This window comes from Orcinus orca, chromosome 8 (assembly GCF_937001465.1).
Source record: "Orcinus orca chromosome 8, mOrcOrc1.1, whole genome shotgun sequence".
Classification (NCBI taxonomy): Eukaryota; Metazoa; Chordata; class Mammalia; order Artiodactyla; family Delphinidae; genus Orcinus; species Orcinus orca.
Window position 1 is genome coordinate 30,817,236 of NC_064566.1, and position 15,849 is coordinate 30,833,084.

Consider the following 15,849-nt stretch of genomic DNA (forward strand, 5'->3'; position numbering starts at 1 on the left):
CAGAGAGTAAAGTATTAATACTTCCCACTTCTCCCCAGCACCTCTGTTTGAGCTGTATTACTGTGTATCTCCAAAAATCGTATTTAAAAAATAACTTTTTATCTATATTAAGTATTTACTTTGTCTCTCAGATCAAAAATTAAGTCTTCTTCATAGAGAACAGACTCATAGTTGCCAAAGGGGAAGTGGAGGAAGGATGGAGTGAGTTTGGGGTTAGCAGATGCAAACTATTCTATATAGGATGGATAAGCAACAAGGCCCTTCTGTATAGCACAGGGAACTATATTCAATATCCTGTGATAAACCATAATGGAAAAGAATATAAAGAAGAATGTATATATATATATATGTATAACTGAATCACTTTGCTGTACAGCAGAAATTAACACAACATTGTAAATCAACTATACTTCAATAAAAAAAGAAAAAAGACTGAAAGCAAATTTTAAAAAAACCAACAAAGAATAAAGTCTTCCTTTTCCACCGAATCTTTTTACTGGAGATTTTCTGAACATTTCTGTGTTCACAGATTCCCTTGGGATTCATATAAACTCTCCCCAAGCAATTTGCTGTGCACAAGCCTGACACACATACACACACACACACACACACACACACATGCTCACATGCACACTCAGTGTTGTCAATGTTGTGTATATTATTTCATGAGGTTCATAGATCACATAGTTTTATCTGATGCCAGGTTAGGAATTTCTGCCTTATTGATTCTGTGTGGTTCTGGCCTTAGATAAAATTCTTAAGGGCAAGTCTGCCTCTGGTTCATCCTGCTGCTTTGCAGGGAACACTTATGGATATCTACGGTGTGCCAGTTTTTGTGTTAGATGACAAGGATAAATATTTGCTGCATTTCTTTTCTTTCTGTCTCTTTAGAATGTCTAGAACTCCTCTATGTTTCTTTCCATCTCTACCTACATGATCTGTGTTGGTAAATCATTAAACGTTCCACATAAATTACAATAATACTTTAACCAAAGCACAAGGGTTTTAATTTGCTTCTGAGCAAATTTCTTACCAGACAAGTTTTAAAGGACATTGAAGACCATAGCAAGGTTACCTGGCAAAAATAATTCTCTCTGGAGCTTTTCTCTGGCCTGCTGTGAAAAGCATCTTTTCTTCAGCCAATCAGCTTCATATTCACTGTAGTGGTCATTTGGCCACGTGATATGAACCTTATAATACAGGAAGCAAATATCACTTAAACGTTTATTATGCTTCTATGTACTTTCGTTCTCCACTCTTGCTGTTTCTGAATGTTATTTAAGGTTATCAGGGAATCGAATGAGCTCTTGCTCTTTTTTCTTTCTGTTTTTTAACTTATATACTCACAGGCATAGAATAAGCTTTTGGAAAACAAGGAAACTGAAAGCCAAGGGGATACAGCTGAGATCTGAGGCCCTTTAAATATCACAAAGAAATAAAACCTGGCTAGATCTGAGTTCTTGTTCTATATTCTGAAAACCTGTGGTCCCTAAACTTTCTGTGATGGTTAGAGATCAATTAATATTCCTGCCAAGAGTGTCAGAAATAGTAATGATGATGATGAGGCAGATAATAATAGTAAGAATAACACCATTTTGAGTGTATACTATACAATGAGCGCTATAAATATAACCCACTTAGTCCTCATACAACTTGAGGGAGAAGCGATAACTAATACTCACATTTTTCAGGTGAGCAAAGTAAGAGGAAATAACATGTCTAAGGTCCCACAGCTAGCAAGCACTGAACCCTGGGGGTAAAGTCCTTAATTTGAGATGGAGACAAGAGTGGGAGAGGATGACCTTGCTGGTCACACTTGCTCTTCTGATAACTATCTTAGCAAATTTGGAAGAGAGAAACACAGGGTGAGGCCACATCTAGTTTGTGGTTTTGAGAGCTATGCTCTCAGGAATCCCATACAAAGCCTTACACATTTACTCACGAATTTGACTAAAAATATTCATCAATACAAGTTTTTGAGCGCTCACCATATGCCAGCCACATGCTAAGAGTTTTACTCATATTAGCACATTGAATCTTCACATCATCTCTAGGAACAAATTTTGTTAGTATCCCTCATTTCTAGATGAGTAAACTGAAGCCCAGGGGCATTCCTTTTATTACAGACATAGTTTGATTGTGTCTTCAAGGCTGCCACTCACTGAAGGAATAATGAGCAACACTGTACATTTTATTAAAATAATAGCAGTAGTGATAAAAATAGTATTAATAATAGTAGAAGCTTCCATTTAGTAAGCATGTGGACTTCGCACCAAGGACTATGCAATCACGGCTTTATTTATAAAATATGATCTAATAAAATATAATTCATTATGTAAATTATTGGAGACTAGTTCCTTTATTTAAGTTGAGAGAGAAGGCAGAGATAATTTAGAGATAGGTACCTTTTTCCTGTCAAACGTCAAGCCTTTGATACCGATGTTCACATCAAGAGCTTCGATGAGAAGTTTCCGTGCTTTTGCAGAATCCAGGTAACAGTCGGGACACTGACAGTTGTCCCTCAGCCACACAGCGGGGTAGACAGACTCTACACCATCCTGCCAGAGGATTCGCATCAAATGAGCCCCGTCCAGCGCTTCTGCCTTTTGGATGGCACAGTGCATGTTTCTGGTCCTTGAGGGTAAATCTTGTCAGCTACCTGCTATGACAAATCAGTGTTAAAACGACTCTCAGGAAGATCGGCTCTGAACTTGACTTCAATTCAAATGGACTCTGGCTTCTGCTATTTGCTTGAGTTTGTGGTTTCACTTATCAACGCTAGGACCTTTGTTCTGATGAGAGTGTTTCATGAGCTGTAAACAGAAACACAGTGACTGAAAGTAAACAAGATAAACGTGCTGAGTCAGGATCCAGATGAAAAGAATTCCTTGTTTTTCTCACAGTAATTTTAGATCATAAGTTCAGAACCAAAGACACAGGCACTTTTATGTTTGCATAAAAGCTCTGGAAATGTTTTAAGGGAGAAAAATACTCCACAAATTGAAAGTGTAGTAATCATACCTGTGCTATTTTAACTGATGCCCAAGTACACTGGCTCCAGCCAAACTAAATATTTTCTATCGTTCAACCTCTATACTTTCAAATCTCAGTTCCTCAGCTCATTCTGCCCCCATTGCTTGGGATGACCTTTCACAAACTTTTCTTTTCATGGGCCAACCTATCTGTATCCAGATGATCTGACACATAAAGGCTTAAATAAGCAAGGAGTTTATTTTTCTTGTGTGAAAAGAAGTCCTAACATGACTGTCCAGTGATGGTAATGTGATTTCACAGAACCATGGGAAGCCCAGGCTACTGGTAGATTTTCTCCTTCTACTTCTTGCCTCATGTTTGCAAAATGACTGCTGCATCACCGATACCACATCTACATTCCAGAGAGGAAGAAGGGAAAAGGAAAAACGTCATGTGGCAGCTAAGTCTACCTCATTTTAAAACATTTCCCCATCTAGCAACTTCCAAGTATATTTCATTGACCAGAATTATATCACAATCTAACCTTAGCTACAAGGGAAGCTGGGAAACATAGCTGTTTACTAGTCACATGCTTGCTCTGCAGAAATCAATGTTTTATTAGTGAGGAAGGAGAATAAGATAGAGTTAATATGCATTCAGCAGCATTGATCACACCCTTTAAAACTTACTCATATAGACATCTTTAAGGAGGCATTTTGGAGCCTTTCAGACAACTATCAATGCCATTTGTGCCCAGTCTTCCTTATTTTTTGTTTACTTTCATAATTATCTCACTTTTTTTTTGAGGTCTGAAACTTCATGGTGATCTTTGTATCCTCTAGTGCAGCAGACACATAGAAGATATTTAATATATATTTGAATGATAACTCTAGCTTTACATATGAGGAGGAAAAATAGAACTCTATTCTGTATTTAAGTAAGATTGTATCTACTGAAGTAAAAGCATGACTTACATAACTTGATCAAGGACAGGCAAAGTACTGCCTGTGGGCCAGAAGTTTTTGTACAGCTCATGAGGTAAGAATAGTTTTTACATTCTTATAAGGTTTGAAAAAATAAAACAAGAACATGTGACAGGGAATGTATACAGCCTGCAGAGCCAAAAAATATAATATTTGCTCTTTTACAGAAAATATTTGCCAACCTCTGAGCTAGAGAAGAGTTTACTATGTTTATTCTTTTTGTTCTTATGTGTTGTATGCTATTTAAGGGTCTGGTTATATTATCCCAAATTAACTGGAAACATCCCTGCCCAGTGAAAAATCTATGGCAATTACCCAAGTAAACAGCAGGAGAAAGAGGTTGGGGAATACCAGAATACAGATGATACCATCTTAAGTTCTCCCAAGGAGTAAGACAATTAAGGAAAAAAACCTTCTTATTTTTATTGTTAAACTTTCATGTGTATCAGTGTATATTCTAAGCTTAACTCAGTGTCAATAAAGTGTTTATTAATGAGCTTGAAAATGTCTTGGTAGAAAGTATTTTTATAAATTTCACACATTGAATTTTTTTAAAACATTTTTATTGGGGTATAATTGCTTTACAATGGTGTGTTAGTTTCTGCTTTATAACAAAGCTAATCAGCTATACATATACATATATCCCCATACCCCCTCCCTCTTGCATCTCCCTCCCACCCTCCCTATCCCACCCCTCTAGGTGGTCACAAAGCACCGAGCTGATCTCCCTGTGCTATGCGGCTGCTTCCCACTAGCTATCTATTTTATATTTGTTAGTGTATATATGTCCATGCCACTCTCTCACTTCATCCTAGCCTACCCTTCCCCCTCCCCTTGTCCTCAAGTCCATTCTCTACGTCTGTTTTTTCATTCCTGTCCTGCCCCTAGGTTCTTCAGAACCATTTTTATTTTTTTTTAATTCCATATATATGTGTTAGCATATGGTATTTTTTTTTCTCTTTCTGACTTACTTCACTCTGTATGACAGACTCTAGGTCCATCCACCTCACTACAAATAACTCAATTTCCTTTCTTTTTATGGCTGAGTAATATTCCATTGTATATATGTGCCACATCTTCTTTATCCATTCATCTGTCGATGGACACTTAGGTTGCTTCCATGTCCTGGCCATTGTAAATAGTGCTGCAATGAACATTGTGGTACAGGACTCTTTTTGAATTATGGTTTTCTCAGGGTATATGCCCAGTAGTGGGATTGCTGGGTCATAACACATTGAATTCTTAATGGATACATTGTTTGAAGGGTGCATCTCCTACCACAATAAATACTGTGCTGTACTTAACTTGGCACTGTGCCAAGTCATACTAACTGTTGAACTGATCACACCGATAGATGTATCTGCACTAACAGACACTAGTTACAATCCAACCTTCCTTTTTAGGCTTTCTCTCTCTTTTTTCTTTATTTTTCTTCTTCTGCTTAGCAAATTTGAACTGGAGAGGGAAAGTGCATTCCCAGGTATTAGGGGAACCTCAGACTCTTCCCCCCAGCCCTCCTGAAATGGATGTTCTGAGGAGGGTATTTCGAGAGCAGTGGCCACATCAGGAGGGTGGTTGATGGAGGCTGCCTGAGGCACCTGGGAGAGGGTGGAAGAACTGGAAAGACCTGGGTGTTGCTGAAGTTAAATTGTTTGGGTATCTATGAAGGAACTTGGTGGGTTACTTCTACACTTCACAATTCCTTTCTCAACTTCATGACAAATGTGAATGGTCATCCAAACAAAAGCAGGGAGCAATGGGAAAACAGTTTCCCTCTTCAACTTTTCTTGATTTATTTAAAGCTGTATTGGGGCAAATGGGCTGAAAATTTAAACAGGGAGAAACCATCAAGGATCATCAGAACTTGAAAACAGATTCTTCATGAAAATGAATAGGCTTGTACGTGTGTGTGATTTGTTGAAATCTGTTTTTCAATTTGACTTGTTAAAATTGAGCCCTGTTATTGAGATCAGCTCAGAGCTTTGTGACCACCTAGAGGGGTGGGGTAGGGAGGCTGAGAGGGAGATGCAAGAGGGAGGGGATATGGGGATATAGGTATAAATATAGCTGATTCACTTTGTTATACAGCAGAAACTAACACAACATTGTAAAGCAATTATACTCCAATAAAGATGTTAAAAAAAAACCTGAGCCCTGTTGAAGCATAATGACCATTTAGTTATTTGATAAACTATTGTGTTTCTCTGAAGAAAAGAGAAAAAAAGAAAAAGTTTGATGCTCCTAGATATGTATGTATGTATATCTATATCTGTATCTCTCTCTTTATATCTATCTCAGTGTGACCTTTTTGCTGAATTAAAGAGGTCCTATAAAATGAAAATGTTTATTTATTTTATACTTAACTATTCTGCTTCTTATTATTCACAAGTATAATTTAGTTTATGAAATATCAGCTTGACTTTTGTGGGAGGAAGTAGTTTTACCTGTCCTGGAAAATAGACCTTGGATTCAGGTCAGGGGGGATTACTATCTGATGGGACAGATTTCTTTTAACTTCATCCCATCACTTGATGTGTATGTGTTGTTGTTTTTGTTGTTTTCCTTCCTAACTCACTTACCATATTTTTCCCCTTCAGAGTTATGGAAGTGTGTTTGGCACTCTTGTTTTGCACAACTAAATTGTTTCAGAGATCATCTTACTTAAGCCATGGGTGTGATTTTTGTCATCTTTAAAATTTTATAAACTCAAATTTTGTCAGCTGGTTTGGAAAATCAAGAAAGTAGCTCTGAAAGTTATCTTATGTATTGATCTTGGAAATAAAAGAAACTTAGAACTAGAAATCTCAGAGCTGGAAAGAAACAGTCTTCAATATCACTGGGTTAAGTGCCCTCTATTTTTATGCAAGGAAAGTGGAAGCTCAGAGATGTTGGGTATGATTTGTCCAAGCACATACTGCTGGCTAGAGGGAGAGGTTGCCCCAAACCTGGATTTGCCAGTCCAGTACACACATAGAAAGTGAACAACTTCTGGTTCTATACAAGAGAGTGCAAAAATTCCTCAAATGCGAATTACAACTAATTTGAATCAGAGGTTTTAGTTAGGATTCTCAGGAAGTTGATGTAGAAACTACATAGTTACTATATTTAAAATTAAAATTGCTGGAGATTAATAATATGCACCTGAGAAGGCTGATTCATCTGCTAGATTACTCACCCTCCAAAATAAAAGGCCGTCATTTTTGGACTGATTTTTATAATGGAAGACCAGATAGAGTGGACTCATGTTATCAAATGTCAGGATCTGTTAATATCTATTTTCTCTTCCTCTGGTAAGTCACCAGACTTGCTGTCATAGAACAGGATTCTCTGTGTTTGACCTCCTGCTTTTAGGTATTAGGATCAAAAAAATGATCAAAATGCAAGAAACATGCAAATCATATGGGTAGGTGTGCGAGGTGTATCACAAAACCATGTATTTAGCGCTTTTTATGTTCTAGCTGCTCTAATGATGCTTTCGACTGCACAAACCTTATTTAATCCTCCAGAAAACACTGTGAGATCCGTTCCATCACTTCCCTTTTACAGATGATCTTAAGCTTCAAGAGGTAAAGAAACTGATTTGAAGGCAGAGGAAATAGAAATTGTGACCACTACACAGGACTACCTCATGGAGAATCTGTGGCTGAATAATTTTCCAGGCAATAACTTCAATTTACCAAAAAGGTACTATTAAAATAGTAGCTAACTCTCATGATTATTGGTTGTTGATTGACCTCACCATCCGACATTTCATCATTGAAAGGAGAGGACAGGAAGAAGTTTTCAGACATTACACCATAAAGGCTTAAAATATTATTATTCCTTTATACACAACCTTTAAATCATAAAACTCAGTTTCCACTTGGTAAGGTAGAAGTTGACCAAACTGCATTTGTAATGTGTGAACTTTAATATGGTTTGAATAAATACATACTCTACTCATTACATTTGCTACCTAAGTCCTTTTAACTTTTAGAAGTTATTGCTTTTTTCTTTCTCTACCTTGATTTAATAAGTGGCTGAGTTACTTAATAATTCATGAATATACTCTCATGGGAATAATGAATTCTATGAAGCCATTAGTAAAACTGGACCATTCTCTTGAGTAGGTTTACCCTTCTGACTGCTCCCTTATTTAAAGTACCACATTTTTTTTAAGGTATCACATTTTATGCAAACACTTCCTTCCTAAATTATAAAAAGGAAAATTTTAGCTTCAGTCTGGTGGCATTACTACATTCAGATTGAAACTCAAATTATCAATTCATTTGTTTACCAAGGTAAAGCAGAGTACTGGGTCTAGATTTTAAGAAGGTTTCTAAATCTTTGCAACAGAACATATATTCATTATGAGAAATTCTATGTTTTCAAATAAAATCAATTCAAAATACCTGTCCTATGTCTTCTTGAGCTATATTCAGGAAGCAAAATAATTGAAAGAGGGCACAATAGCCTTAATTGACCAATATTCTAAAAAAGCATGTTACATTCAGTTTGGGGGCTTAACAAAGGGCCAAGGTGTAATATACAGTCACTTGCTTTGGGCTGGGTGGTGGATTAGTTAGTGAACATTTCCAGTTTCCAGCCAGAACCCCCCCTCCCCCTTCACCCAGTCTACTTTTTAGACAGTATCCTCTCTGTGCCCGCTGTATGCTTCCTGGATCAGCTTAGGGACTGCAAAGTAATTTGACTACGAGACTAAGCCAAACATAATTGGGAAAAGGAAGCTGCCAAGAAGCAATCAGATCCACTGCATTCCAAAATCAAGCCTATTCCTAATGCCGGGTGGACCATCCCCATCTCAGCCCACATGGCCGTGAGATGCATGTGACTGGATTTCCAATTGGATACTCCCCCCACCCCACCCCCAATCCATAGACCCGAATCCACAAGCCCTTCAAAATAAGGGAAAGTTGAGCTCAGTTATACCTGTTCTCAGATGTGCGTTGTGTGCCAAGTCATGCAAAATTTACCAAGGAAAGAAAACATCAGCTTTGATCTTCAATGTCCTTTGGGCAGGTAGCCTCCTGATGCCCGTCACCTTCCAGATGTATCTGCCCCCAGTTTCCCTACGTCTGATGTACTGCTCTGACTTGGAAGCCTTTCTTCCTGTTCCTGGCAGCACCACTGCTGCCCTGCCCCCAGACACAGCTGAGGTTTGCAAATGAGGAAGGATGTCCCAATCTGAAGGTGTAGCAACTCCTGACGGGAGCTTGGAGATTAAAAACAAAAAAAAACAAAAAAAAACATGAAGAGCTTTTATGGCCTAGAGAAGGAGTTAGAAAGAGAAAATACTTTAACTTCTACTAGTGCCTAAAACCACAAAACCCCAGGACTCACTGCAATGCATTGCCGTAGTTAGAATCTTTCCTGGTAAAAGGAGAACAGTTCTCACCTGTCTTATCTCCTGCCCCTGAGCCAGCAGCAGCAAGTGAAGGAACGCCTTCACTCCTGTCCCACCTGTTCAGGGCAGCAGCTTTATTGCTGAAAAACGCACTTGGAGAAAAGACATTGAGATGCACATTTAACAGGGAGGAGCTACTAGCTCCCACCTGAGCAGAGATGAGGTGGTACCTCCGTGCCCATAGAATATTCCATATGAGTCTCTTTGGAGGGAGCTTGACTAGTTCTCAGGGGCTAGTAGGAAGGCTGGGATGGTCCCTCCCGAGCCCGATGCCCTCCTTTCTCTGCTGCTTTGGCTGGAGTGAACAGTAGCGGCCAGAGAGCATGGGGCTTTTCTGAAGGCACCTGGTTGCCAAGTGACTTGACTCCCAACACACAGCCCTTAGGGCAACAAAAGGGAAAGACCAGGGTGGGCAGCCTGCCAGGGACCCAGAGCCTGGCTGCCGGGCCTTCAGTAGGTGCGTGCGCCCTGCAGGGGGAGGGCTGGTGGCTGCCGGGCCTTCAGTAGGTGCATGCCCGGTGCAGGGGGAGGGCTGGTGGGCAAGTCTCAGGTCCTAGTTCTTAACGGGGGTCCAGATTCCATTAAAAGAAAGTCTGCAGGTGGCAACTGAAGTCCAGGAAAGTGACCTATGAGCCCTCTGCCCTCCTCTCACCAAACACCACCCTTCCCAGGAAGACACCCAAACAGCCTCAGCCCACAACTTGTTGTTTCTTGCCTGAAGGACTCCACAGCTGTGAGACTCAGACAGGCAGCCACAAAAGAGCTAATGAGAGAGAGAGAGAGAGAGAGAGAGAAAGAGAGAGAGAGAGAGAGGGAGAGAGAGAGAGAGAGAGAAGGAGAGAGAGAGAGAGAGGGAGAGAGAGAGAGAGAAGGAGAGAGAGAGAGAGAGGGAGGGAGGGAGGGAGGGAGGGAGAGAGAGAGAGAGAGAAAATGCAGATCCATTCTCCGTGGCCTCTTCTACAGTCTCCTGCCCAGGATAACTCCCCCCTTCCAGAACTGCAGCGTCCCCTCCATTAATGATGCCCTGTCAGCTCTTTCACAGTAAAATTTAAACTGTGTCCTTTCATCAGTGGTCTCCTCCTCCATCTTCCTTCTTCCCTCCCCCAAGTCTCCAGGTCAAAAGACTGACACGCAGGAATCCAGTGAAAATCAGGCAGGTTTTGTTTCCCACATATGGGAGGAGAAGGTGTGTGGACATGGGGGTCCTCCATCAGTGTTGCCAGCACTTTAAACCCACAGTAACTGAGGTGATAGGTATGCCAGAAGCAATCAGTTAATTATATTTTAAACATTAAGATGACATAATATTGTAGAAATACACTCCACTGACTTTTTAAAATTTAACTTAATTTAATTTACTTTTTTATACAGCAGGTTCTTATTAGTGATCCATTGTATACACATCAGTTTATACATGTCAATCCTAATCTCCCAGTTCATCACACCACCACCGCCGCCCCCTGCCGCTTTCCCCCCTTGGTGTCCATACACTCCACTGACTTTTATTTCACACTTTGTGCTTTAGTAACAATTACTGGAATAAATTAGGTAAATTCTGTTCCAGCTTTCAGAACATTGTTGAAAAACTGGGTTGCATGAGCACGGTTTCTAACAGAAGAGTGAAAGAAAACAAAACGACAACAATAAACAAACCTGTTAAGGTTAAAGTTTAAACACCTGCACATAAAGAATTAATTCCCACATTGAAAGCAAACAGACAAATCCTACTCTTGACTGTGAGAAGCCTCTTTAAGATTGAAAAAAAAATAAAAAATAAGCGTTTCCCTGAGGCCTCTCTTCTATCTGTATTAACCCTTTACAGTTTTCAGCTTGCTTTCATATATGGTCTCTCAGTGTACTATCCTGGCAGTGGCAAACAATGTTAAAATTCTGGGTTTCAGATAGAGAAAATGAGACTGTAGAGGTTCATGGACTACAGAAGGTCACAAAACGTGCAAGAGGTGACATCCGTACCAGAGCCAGAAATGTTGATGTTTTGCCCATGTGTTTCTTTTAGGTTTAGGTTGAAGAAAAATTTATTTTAAAAGTTAATTCCATGTTAAGTACAGCTAATTGAACTTAAGTACAGCCAATGAGTTAGACGTTAGAAACACATTGTAACTCCGTTTTTATTTTAAACAGAAATAGAATGAATGATGCCCTCATTTCAGTGAGCATGCACAAATGAAAGATGGTCTCGATTACTTGAAAGGCTTCTTTGGTGTTGTCCAAGTGGCAGAATTTGATGAGACTGAGCAAGATCTCACTTGCAGATTTGAAGGTGGGTGGTGTTTCCAGAGGAGGAAAGCCACTGGAGCCTGGAGACTCCAGTGGCAACATACCTGTATCATATGTAGCATCTGGTGATGCTAAAGAGGGTGACTTGGGCTTAAGAAAACATTGCTAACTGGCAGGACTCTTTAGTTTCAGTGAAATCTAGTGCCTATGGAAAGATTCTGCTGTTTACACCATTTCCACTTTTGAAGGAGGAAAAACTAACAGGATTTGCACACGATACTTCCTATACAGTCAATAGATAGTAGCATTCTTTCTGTTTAAATTTTAGTCATTTCATAAAGGTTGAAAACACACACACAAAAATTAATGATATTAAAAAGACTATAATTTATACATACTTCTCTATAAAGAAGAAAACCAAAATGACCCATAATCCCACTGACCTCATATTATTAACCTCATATTATTATTCAGAAAAATATGGAAATACAATCAATGAAAAGCCTTCCTTCTCTTTCTTTTGAATTACTTTTCCCAAAAGTAATAGCTGTTAAAAATTATTTTTAGTCTACACTGAAGTATTTACCATACATATGTGTAACCCAGTGGTATGCTGGTAAGCACTGAAAAACCAGCTCTCTGTGCCCACAAGTTTCTAATTTTCAGGTAAATAACAAAAATACTTTCATTATCTAGGGTGATGGGACCCATGAGCAAGGAGCAAGCCCAGCCCAGAATCTGCAGAAGGACTCATTCAGGTAGGTAGAAGGAACACTTATATTGAGTGGGAAGCTGTCCTGAGTCCTTCCTCAGACATCATAGCAAATACTGTGATGAAAAGTAAATATTGGTAATCATTTTGTGAACTAAAATCAATAGCCAAGCTCTGAATTTTTAGTCAGTCTCCAAGAACTTAGTAATTTCTGAAAAAATAATCTGTCCATAAATAGTCACTATTAATCTTATGATTAATAGTCACTACTAATCTTAAAGAGGGGTGGTAATATAACCAAATTGATCTTGAAAATAATTTTTTAAAAAATATTTAAATATTTGATATTTAAACTATTATATGTCCTCTTAGTGAAATATGAGCTCCATGAGGACTTTGAGACTTCTGTGTTTAGTATCATTCTTAGAACAAACAATAGAGGACTCTACGCTGTGCCCTGTGTTTTAGGGGGCTCTACTCTGGCCCCTCTCCATCCATACCACTCCCCATAGGTGACTTCACATGGGACCGGGGGACCCACCTGGAGCCTGTACCATCCCTCCATTCTAGATGATGCTCTGTGAACCCAGACCCTGACATTTCAGACCTGCAAAGACTTGTGTCTGCTACCAGGGTCTGTAACCATTCTCTTCTCTTCCGCTAGGCCACTGAGGTTGTACAGCACCCCTGATATGAAAAACCCTAGGCCCAAGGGGTGGTCCAGGGGCAGCTCTGCATGTGTGTGCGGTGTACAGATAGATGAGCTTACATGTGTTTTCTGGAGTGTTCACATGATCTTCCTCCCAGTGAAGGGTGAAACTTGAGATTGATGAGAAGTGGACAGAGCTGTGGCCTCAGGTTGCCGGCTGAGGGCTAGAGTGTACGGGCTGGCTCTCCCTTCCCTGTCAAAATCTGGTGCAGAACAACAGGAATCTGGGAATTATAAATTCAAACTTGGCCTCCTAGATTATTTTGAAGGTATATTTTTCAAGGTTGGGGGATAGAACATATTTTATTCAACAGTTAGGTTGTCACAAGTAGTGGTATGCTGGTAAATGTTTAACAAGAGGCTCTCTGAAAACAACAGCAGCAACAACAACAATGAACCAATTTGTAGTGTTTTCCATTTGCCATGGTGTAAATTCTCCCACCACGGCCAAATTCAAACTGCCAATGCAACATTACTGAATGTGAATTTGGGAGGAGATGCATACAGCTGGCTATATGCAGGAACCACCCATTCTTCTTGCATGGCCCTGCAATAAATCTTTCTCTGCTCCAAACTCTGAGGTTTCAGTTTGTTTGGCCTCATTGTGCATAGGTAACATTTATATTTTAAATATTTAGCTTTGTAGTATAGGAGCCTCAATTTGTACTCCCATTCTTGGAACCCCCCCCCCCCAGCCGAATGTTAATGATCACCCTAGTGCATAGAAAAGTGCTGGAATATAGTAAACCTTAATAACTATCTCTTGGATAAGAGGCTTTATAGGTGCATGACTTTACGTAAGCCATTCAGCTATAAATTCATCTGTACTTTATAGAGCTCTTGACCAAATGATACAGTTCATGTGAAAACATCTAGCACAGTTCTTGGCACCTTATATACAATCAATAAATGTTGTTGAAAGAATGAATAATAGACTTTCAATAAATTTTCATATGTTTTTTATTATCGTATTTGGGAAAAATTCAAGTTTTTTAGTTTAAACTGTTCTTAGGTTTTTGTAATTTTCTGCAGTTGTCTATAGGTCAAGACAAATGCCCATTTCTTTGAGGGTTTTTCTTGGAGAATCCTTTGTGATAGACATCTCATTTTCATACAGTTCCCAAGGGAACAGTGCTCACACAATGTTACTCATTTTAGAAAGTTTGGTAAAATTCCATTTGGCTACAAGTGTGTTATTCGAGCTTAGGGGAGGAAAGGCTGTGTTTTATGCTCTAACTTTGTTCTCAGCTGTATTTTGTATCCTGGGATAGTGAAGAGAAAAAGGGCTTTGAATTAGTAGTTGAGATTTAGTCATTCCATATACTATCCTCAGTGAGGAATTCAAGATGAACATGTGAGAAATAAGGAAGATTCAGCAGAGGCATTCTCCCTCTCATTTGCTTGGCTAACTGAATAAATCTTAATGATGAGTAATCAGTTCTGCTGAGAGAGTTGTTACCTGTGAAACATAGTCCATTGACTGGTTATTGATACACTTAATTTAAACGTTGCTTTTTCTCAATCATTCCTAATAGCAGATATTTTACTTTTCATGAGGGTGTTTTCTTCCTCCCAAAGTATTTCAGTATTTCTCCCATGTGCTCAATGAACCATTTTTTCCCTCCTCAATATTTTTTAGCCGATAGCCATGTTTTCTTTGTTTTTTTTTTTTAGGTGTAATTTTTCTTCCTTTCCTTTTTTTTTTTTTTTTTTAGCCATGTTTTCTTTTCATAGTGTCACCAATAGCTTTTTGTTTTACCTCCCAATTTCTATGAAAAAAGTTGAGTGAGCTCTGTTTCTATTATCTCAAAACTCTGGGAAAGAAATCTCTTGTAAATAGCAAAAATATGTCTGGGAATCTTCCTTTACACTATCAAAAAAACAACACAGTTCTTTCTCCAAAAGATTTCCAAAAAAGAATATCCTAGGATCAGACCACAAAAGTGTTGAGAACTCATCTGAACAGGCTGCTGAATGGAAACACAAATGGATCCCTATGCACATGAACCTAAAGGTAGCACTCAGGAAAATCATCAGTAAATGGAGAAGTACAATTGAAGTTGGGAAGAACCTTAGACATCTTCTGATCTAAAATCTTAATTTATAGATGGTGAATCTGGACTACTTCTGCAGGAAAGAAAAACCAGATAACATCAAGAGTGATATCATCTAGGTGTCCACTCTAGAGATTTTCATTTCTATGTTAGTGAAGATAGCTTGGGTTATGGTGCATAAATAAATAACTGCAAAAGCTGAATGGCTTAAAGCAACTGTGAGGTATTTCTCACACATATGACATGCCCATCATGTGTGGGCAGTGGGATCTTCTCCATGAACTTGGGGATCAAGACTGATGAAGTCTCTACTACCTGGCATATCACCAGATGCTGTAGCAGAGGGACAGTAAGCATGGCTAATTATGCCTGGACTTTAAAGACTCCCATCTGTAAGTGTCACATACCACTTTCACTCATTTTATTAGTTAAGCAAGTCAGTCATCACACATCCCTTCGAGGAGGTAAAGAACTGCAATCCAACCGTGTTATTGGGAGGACGAAAATGGAATATTTTTGAACTGTCCCAATGTCTGCAAATCCTTATCACTCCTACAGTCACTGACAATTTTCAAATGTGTGAACTCACAGACATAGATTGTAAACATAATATATACTAAGGCATAATAAGACCCTAACAATAAGATGTTTTGAGAATACAATTATAGAAAATTAATTCTAGGAAATTAGCATAGAACTGAGTGGCTGAAACATTTCTTCCAACTCTCACCTGTCTTAATTAGTAAGACCCAAGCAGTTGCAAGATAAGTGATATT

At 39.0% G+C, this 15,849-nt stretch overlaps 1 protein-coding gene across 2 annotated transcripts in view; it reads right to left on the reverse strand.

The window, feature by feature from the left end:
- Positions 1 to 9,066, reverse strand: part of BBOX1 (gamma-butyrobetaine hydroxylase 1) — a 76,259-nt gene extending 67,193 nt beyond the window's left edge. Inside the window, exons 1-3 of one of the 2 annotated variants that reach the window (XM_033409636.2) lie at positions 8,886 to 9,066; positions 2,406 to 2,659; positions 1,076 to 1,190 (exon numbers count right to left, since the gene is read on the reverse strand). In XM_033409636.2, the coding sequence (XP_033265527.1) occupies positions 1,076 to 1,190; positions 2,406 to 2,624 (334 nt within the window). In that variant the 5' untranslated portion in view covers positions 2,625 to 2,659; positions 8,886 to 9,066. Of the gene's footprint in view, positions 1 to 1,075; positions 1,191 to 2,405; positions 2,663 to 8,885 lie in introns of both variants that reach the window. The other variant, XM_033409632.2, reaches the window with a different exon arrangement.
- Between the last annotated feature and the right edge of the window lie 6,783 nt (positions 9,067 to 15,849).